Below are 8,258 nucleotides of genomic sequence, written 5' to 3'. Positions count from 1 at the left end.
TTTGAAATTAATTAGACAAGAAATGGAAAGAAAATGAAAGAAAATGGCATTATGACATCATAGTGATGTCATTAAAGTTTTCCTAACCTATCGCATATGGACACATGGCATAACTTTATTTAAAATAGACTTAATGGGATGAAAATTGAAGAAAAATCAGAATTCTCTCCCTTCTCCTTTTCCTTGCCGTAAACCACACCTCCATGGCCACCATGAACAAGCTTTCAAAGCTTGATTTTCCTTAGCTTCCACACCATAAAACCCTAACCTAGCAACACAAAAAATTGTTCTATCATCTTGGTGAGTCTTTTGGGGGCAAAAAGAATTAAAAAAAAAAGAGTTCTTACAAGCTTTGGATTAGCTCCCTAAGAGGTTAGTGACTTAAACTTATGTTTCTCTTCAAATTTATGTTAAATAAGTATAATTGAGTGCAAAATTGCAAAGAAATTTGCTAAATATCTTGTGTATGTCCATCCCAAAATTTTGGGCAGCCTTGAACCTAGTAGAGTTTTGAAGATTTCTTAGAGTTAAATTGTAATTTGGCTGCCTTTAACATTAATACAATACTTAGGACAATGGAAGGTATATAAATGCATGAATGGTAATGTGTGAGTTAGGGTTTGGGGTGGAAAATGAGAACTTGACCATGTGATGATGAAAATAGGTTTTAATGGTCAATTAGTGACCATTTAGTTCTGTTTAACCAAAAATGAAGTGTTTTGAGTAATGGGATTTGGGTTTGGTGTGGTTGCCCTAGGTGACCTGCAGAATTGGACATGAGTCCAGCAGGTTTGGGCAGCCATAACTTGAATTGTAGAGGTTCAATTGGTACAAAGCCAATTGGACATGAAACTAGACACATAATGGCACAACTTTGGTGAAGAAACCATGCCCATAAAACTAAACTAAGTGGACCAAAAGCTTGCCCTAATCCGGGTGACCTGCAGTTTGCCTGGGCAAAATGACCAAATGAACAATATTTGGTCATTTGGCCATAAATCAATGTAAAAAGGTCTAATTGACCTGAAATTTTACCAGCAACAAGCTGAGATATAGACCAACAACTTTCATGAAGAAACCTAACCCAAATTATAACTGGAACATATTCAAAAGGTGAGTTGCAGTCACTATTCATTGCACTGTAAATTTCATAACTTTTTAAAGTATAGCAGTTAGTGGATGTATTTGGAGTAGCTATTGAAACTTTACCTCAAACCTCTAATCCAAACATCCTCTGATAAGATTTGACCTATCCAAATTTACTTTTTAAATTATAAATCATATTCAAATTAAGTTCTCACCTCCAATTAGTAAATAATAATAATATCAACAAAATTATTTAGAAAGCTTATGCTTAATTTGTGAAACTTTTTCTAGCCTGACACCAAAGAATATGGAAAATCCGATTTGTTTAGAGCCCAAAATAATCAAACTAAAAACTGCTGAACAGAAACAATCAAAATATGCAGACCACAGTTTACAGGTTACAATATGATTTGGATTTCATATATATATATATATATATATATTGGTGTAGTCTAGGATTCATTGGGTTTGTACTGTAAAAGTAACAGACCACAAGCTCTGACCCAACCCAACCACAACTAGAAACCACCATCTAACTGAAGTCAATTCCAGGATCAAAATATAAACGTTAAAGCCATGAAGCACCAGACTAAGCATTTTTAAGAGATTTCCCTATCAAGGAAATGCTAAGGACAGTCACGGCACGATTTGTGCAATCTAAACCATTGAATGATCAGAATCTCTAGTACCGTATGTGGTGAGACCAGTATCAATAGACGCTTGCGTCACCTGTAACTGTGCAAAGTACACTTCCCCCCATCAAATCGAGACCTGGATTTCCATTATACAATGAGTTGGATACAATTTCAAACATTTAGGTCTATGTGATGCATGGAAAGATGAAAATTGCTTTAAGCCTATCATAGTGATACAACAGGAGTGGTTTTCTTGTGAACATTACAATCCAAGATAAATTAAACATGCACTACAATTAGATCATTAAGATGCTATACAATTAGATCATTAAGATGCTGTTGCTACCAAGAGATTTTCACTCATCAGCTCCTGAGAGGGTCCCTCTGGACTTGATATGTTCCAACTCTTAACTAACCATTTGACCATATGAACTCAGTAGCTTCCACATTGTGAGCATGCATCTAACCTAGTAATCATCAGCCAATTCAATAACATAAAGCCTGATTTCTTGCAGCATTCCTCAGCCACCAGCACAAAGCTACATCATTAGTATTCAACCATCTAGTTGATTTACAAGTAGATGCGAAGTTTTGCCCTGGTTTGCTCATGGCCAATCACAGAGCAGCAGATTGCATCATGACGGATGTAGTACACGCAAATCAGCATATGGTTTTTACTGCTTTGTGCAAGAACAGTCACCATGGCTAATCCACACACAGCAAAGAGCAGGTACTAGCTGTTCAGAAACTTTGCCCGACTATGTAAAATAACAATCCAGGTGATGAATATATGGTAAATCTTTCAATAAGAGTTGAAAATCTACCTTGTTTCACCAATTTATGACTGATGCAACGCTGGTTCTACTCTGAAGTTTTTCTTTCCACACTTTCCAAGCACTCCTGACTTCATCCAATTCTGCATCTGGAATGCTAGTGTGCTCATCCAATTTCTCAACCCATTCCTTCCAAGGGAAGCCACAAGGGTCCAGGAACTTTGACACTTGAGGCAGCATTACATTAATATAGAAATCATTGACTACCTTGAGAATTTCTTCTGATTCAACCATTGTAAGCATCTCAGGTCGTGATCCTACGCCGGGTCTTGTTCTAAATAAAAAACTGTTGCTTCTCAAAATCAGAACTTCAGACGGAGCAAGTGGTAGGACAATCCTTGAGAACTTTGCTAGTGACAATGTTAAAATATCTCTTGGGAGTAACTTGCGCTTTACAGCCACAGCAGTCGCAACCATTTTGCGGATCTGGTGAAGCAGGTAATGATATGTCATAAAATTAGTGAAACAACCACAATACTCAACTCAACTCAACTCAACTAAGCCTTTATCCCAAAAATTTATTGGGGTCGGCTATATGAATTCTCTTTCTCCAATCTAAACGATTTTGGGTTAAATCATCGGAAATGTGAAACAACCACAATATATATGTAAAATTTCTAGCATAAGTGGAATCACATATCACCAAATCTGAATTTAACCAATTGTAGCTAAATGGCTGATACAAGTACCTAGAGAGAGAGAGAGAGAGAGAGAGAGAGAGGGTTGCATATGGTACTGAATCTTAAAGTTCTTGCTTATAGGAAGAGGTGTAAAAAAGGAATGGGCAGGTGTGAGAGAAGCACTGCCACAACCAGTTAACAGGAGTTAGATCACCAAATAAAGTATTAGAAACAACTATAACTCTGCAGTTATGTAATCTGTACACTTCATTTTTGCAGCAATGATTCAAATTCCAAAAACACAGAAATCAGATCTGCTGCAAAGTGAACATCAATTCCCAAAAAGAAGTAGACTTGCCATTTTAAGTATCCAAGGGCATCCTGAAATCATGTCAAGCAATACTTGATTCTGGAGACTACTAATATTTGCGTGAATGCCCCTTGTTTCTATGCTTAAATTTAGAATATCAGTTAAGTGAAAACATAAAGAACGAATGTATACTAAATTAACACACTTTAACTTGAAGGAGTAGTTATTACTGCATCTCTAAAGCATCAGTTAACAGGATCCAGCCATCTGCATCGAGCCAGAGGCTGCTTCCTTCGTGTGGCTTTGTGAGGCCCACATCATAACTGACAATATTGCAACCACACAGATGGATATAGCATTCTCATTAAAGAATAAAGAGTGAATAATGTGGAAGAGGAAGACTGTGTAATCATATCAAAATTCTTTCCACCCACAAAAACTCCTTACAACTGGTGCTTTGAAAAGAACCCCAAGTATAACATGTCACTCGGGATCACAAAGTATGCACATCTTCTTTAGCATGTATACTAGTGCCTGCTTCTATTACAAAATCAATAAGGATGCATCTGATATTGAAAATGTAAGACACAGATCCCAATAGGAACATATTTAACTGAGATCTTTTACATGGAAAAATATTTAAATAGGTTTACCTGATGTAACATGAAAGACTCTCCCCATATAGAAATTTCAACAAAATCAAATCCCACTGATTTCTCCAGCTTTCCACAAGAACAGCGAAAAATCTTTCTGAAATGGGAAGCACCTATTCTATCAGTCTCATCAGGTTCATGTAGCCATCTGGCACGGTTAACTGCATTTGATTTTTGGTCCTTCAGAACACTCCCATTCCGATTATAGAAGCTGGATTCCATAGAATTTTGAGTGGATTCCATAGAATTTTTAGTTGGTTCCATGTGATCCAATTTAATCATTCGATCAACGCCATAATTTTCTTCTTGATCACTTTCCTCAATTTCAGAGGCTGATATCTCACCAGATGATCTTGGTCTCTTTGAAACACGCCCAATTTTTGGGGTGGGAAATTGTTTCCTGTACTTGGACCGTATTGTATAATTATGAAAGGGATGTTCCCCCTACAAAGAACATTCACAACTATAAAATAAACAACTTATCCGAGGCATAATTCACATGGATAAATATCTATCATCCATTATAGCATTGGTCTAATCTCCATATTAGTAAAGCATAAATAAGGCAGATAGAAGCCCTTTGATATGGCCCAGAAAAGGGATATTAATCTCGTAACAAAGAGTCATTCCACAATGATTGACATTTTCTCTCCCACACATCAGAAATTGTATTACTGTCAGATAGGAGAATTAGAAAAGACATAAATCCTATATCAAAATTAATTCAAAAGATTTCCTCATCAGAAAGCAACTCAATTAGAAGCCCGCAAGTATCAACGAAAAATTCTAAAATAACAAGAGAACAAGAAAAAAAATCAAAATTGCTACAAGGGAAAGAAATGAAAACCAAAGAAAATGACTCCAAACCTCAAAGGCATTTAATATATCATTGAAGTCTGATAAGTGATTATCAATTTCAGCGGTGGTAAAGTGACTTTTGATCCCAATAATTTCAGCAGGAAGGAGGTAGGAATATTTCCGTAGGTCACACTCTCTTCTAGGATCAAAGCTCCTAAAACATGTGCCAAAGATCATAAGAAAATAAAATGTAAAACAACCTGAAAGATCTGCACAGACCTCCGAACAAGCTTGTACATCATAATTAACTATTCTAAATAACAAAATGTTGTTCAGAACTGGAATTATTTGCCTCGATTTATGTTCTTTTAAAAGACAAACAGAAAAATTGCTCTAACCTTATTTTTGAACCCGCAAGTATCAACGAAAAATTCTAAAATAACAAGAGAACAAGAAAAAAAATCAAAATCGCTACAAGGGAAAGAAATGAAAACCAAAGAAAATGACTCCAAACCTCAAAGGCATTTAATATATCATTGAAGTCTGATAAGTGATTATCAATTTCAGCGGTGGTAAAGTGACTTTTGATCCCAATAATTTCAGCAGGAAGGAGGTAGGAATATTTCCGTAGGTCACACTCTCTTCTAGGATCAAAGCTCCTAAAACATGTGCCAAAGATCATAAGAAAATAAAATGTAAAGCAACCTGAAAGATCTGCACAGACCTCCGAACAAGCTTGTACATCATAATTAACTATTCTAAATAACAAAATGTTGTTCAGAACTGAAATTATTTGCCTCGATTTATGTTCTTTTAAAAGACAAACAGAAAAATTGCTCTAACCTTATTTTTGAAAGCTATACAGAGTGGGACAAGTCCTCAAAGTGATATTGTTGGCACAATTCACTTATATAGCATATTTTGCATGGTTGTGGGCATGGTGAAAATTTTTAAAACCTTAGGATGTATGATCCAAACAGAAAGCTACTGTTACGTGGTTATTTTGTTTACTTTCCATATTCTGGTCTTAAATGCACTAATTTGATTTAGGCAGTACTTATACAAGAAGCCTAAAGAAAAGGATTTAATCCCAAATTTTCATTTGCACAACTTGGTACTCGGATAAGCAAATGGAAAATAAATGTGTAGAAACTTCAACATCAAATTTTAAAAGTCTTTCTGGACACAATGACCCAAAATTGATGGTGCTTATGGTACAAAGGAAAAAAAAAAGTAAGTCAAGAGTCTCACTTCTGTGAGGGCAAAATGCTGAAAATTCTGATAGTATCAGGAAGATAATTATTAACATGTTCCGCAAGGGCAATGCCATAAGGGTCTTCCTTCCAAGCATTTTCAGGTATCTCCATCTTCATTGTTATCATTGTTGCCAATGAGTGAACCTAATACAATTTACCCATAATATCAAACCAAGTAAATCATTCCCCACTCATATGCCCTTAAGTGCAAGTTTGGTACTATGTAATCGAATGTAACATAATGTAATCAAATAGTTAACATTTCATTATGTTCATTTACATCCTAGCAAACATGCACATTTATGAACGTGTGGAAAAGGAATCAGATTCAATAAACGTCATTCATATATAAAAAGGAATACAACTCACTCCTTTATCAGTGCGGCTGCTTCTAGCCCAGGCAATTTTTTGCAAATTTCCATAATTACTATCAAGAATTCCGCCAGCCTTAAATATGGCGTGTTCTAATTCTGCTTCAATAGCTACATTCGGAAAATTGAAAGCAATAAAATTTTAGGAAGAACCAGAATAATCTTAGCGTAACCCATTAAATTCAACTATTTGAGCTATTCATCAACTGAATTAGCAATTCTCTCCACACTACCATTCAATGTAAATAATTCTTAAACATGAACTATCTAGTTCCATGTCCACTGTACTTATATAAACAGTCAAATGTAATTGCTTACTCGACAACGAATGTTCATCTTGTTGCTTTTGGAGACCTGACATGAAAAAGATAGCTTCAAAGAAAAACACTATACATATAAAAAAAATTAAAAAAAAAAAAAGAGTTTGCACCGTGGTGTTATATAGGGTGAAAAGGGTACTAGAATGTACCTCTGTAGTCAGTACCCACGTAGCCAACCCGCAGAACCACCTTTTTCTTGCGAAAGGGTTGCCATTTCTCGGACTGGTTCAACGCATGAGAAGTGGATAGTGGAGATCGAAGCGAAGAACCACAAAAACAGCATAACAGGCTCAGTTTCGATGGAAATATTGGCATTAGGAGAGATTTGAAAGAGGTTTGTCTTGGGTTTTTGACGAGCCATGGAGAGAGCGGCAATCGCAGAGAGGAGATTGCCATATTGCCCGGAGACTGAAAACAGAGCCGATGATAGGAGAGGATGCACTACTGGCTTCAGCAAAATGTATCGTTTTTTGAAAAGGATTAAACGTACATGATCAGGCCAGATTTCAGGAGCCCAAACCCACTTCATAGTTTATACATCATCATTTAGCAGGCTTGGCCTATGATGGGTTGGATTTTTATGGAAAAGCTGGAACCCTCTTAGGCCTGAAAATTTTCGCAAATTACTGCATCCCCAATGTTCAAACATTGAGTTGAGTAGGCTTTGAATTTTGGAAAAAAATATACACTTTTGTGCTATATGATTGAATTGAGAATTTTGATGGTTTAACAAAGAAAATTTTATAAGGTTTGTTAATCATGTGGCTCTGTTTTGGAGTATAGAAAGAATTATAAGGCTTGATTTTCGTAAGTTTCTCAAAATATTCAATTTTTTTTAATTTATTATGGCTTTGTTTATTTCGTACAAAATAATTTATATATAAAAAATATTTTTTTATAAAAAATAATTTTTAAGAAATTAAAAATATTTTTCTATTATTTAATTAAAATATAAAACTAATAAGATGTATTTATATTATATTCATATTTTAATAAAATGGTCAAACTTTAGGGCATGACTTTCTCTTTTCAAAACTTATACATAAGATTTAACTTTTTTTTTTACTTTTTTTAAAAATGATTTAGTTTTCCATTTAATAAGAAAAATATTTTCTATTAACTAATTTTTTGAGTGCCCCAAACTAGAACTAGTAAATAGTCAGTTCCAATCCTATTCCTTGACTCTTGAAAGCTTGAATGGGAATCAGTTTAGATTTAGATGGTTTCGAATTAGTTCCGATTCAACTAGTTCTGGTATGAATTTTGAATCAATATTTTTAAAAAAATTTAAATTCAACAAAATGACAAATAAAAGATGAAAAATCATTTTTAATTAAATTTCAAACCTCTAATCATATTTAAGATGACCATCCATT

General features: G+C 34.8%; 1 protein-coding gene across 3 annotated transcripts; it reads right to left on the bottom strand.

The window, feature by feature from the left end:
- Positions 1-1,844: 1,844 nt before the first annotated feature.
- Positions 1,845-7,420, bottom strand: LOC110667990 (putative tRNA pseudouridine synthase). Of its 3 annotated transcripts, none has more exons than XM_058131583.1 (10): positions 7,032-7,420; positions 6,881-6,916; positions 6,561-6,673; positions 6,187-6,335; positions 5,450-5,594; positions 5,334-5,368; positions 5,005-5,149; positions 4,138-4,581; positions 2,546-2,980; positions 1,845-2,458 (listed from the first exon to the last, which is right to left on the bottom strand). In XM_058131583.1, the coding sequence occupies exons 1-9, from the start codon at positions 7,276-7,278 to the stop codon at positions 2,552-2,554; spliced, it is 1,743 nt and encodes a 580-aa protein (XP_057987566.1). In that variant the 5' UTR covers positions 7,279-7,420; the 3' UTR covers positions 1,845-2,458; positions 2,546-2,551. The 3 variants fall into 3 exon arrangements, with proteins under 3 accessions (XP_057987566.1, XP_057987567.1, XP_057987565.1); XM_058131584.1 differs by having other exon boundaries at positions 1,845-2,426; XM_058131582.1 differs by having other exon boundaries at positions 1,845-2,980; positions 7,032-7,417.
- Between the last annotated feature and the right edge of the window lie 838 nt (positions 7,421-8,258).

Source organism: Hevea brasiliensis, chromosome 12, assembly GCF_030052815.1.
Source record: "Hevea brasiliensis isolate MT/VB/25A 57/8 chromosome 12, ASM3005281v1, whole genome shotgun sequence".
NCBI classification, from domain to species: domain Eukaryota; kingdom Viridiplantae; phylum Streptophyta; class Magnoliopsida; order Malpighiales; family Euphorbiaceae; genus Hevea; species Hevea brasiliensis.
The sequence above is the reverse complement of the archived record's forward strand: the minus strand, read 5'-3'. Positions and strand labels throughout refer to the sequence as shown.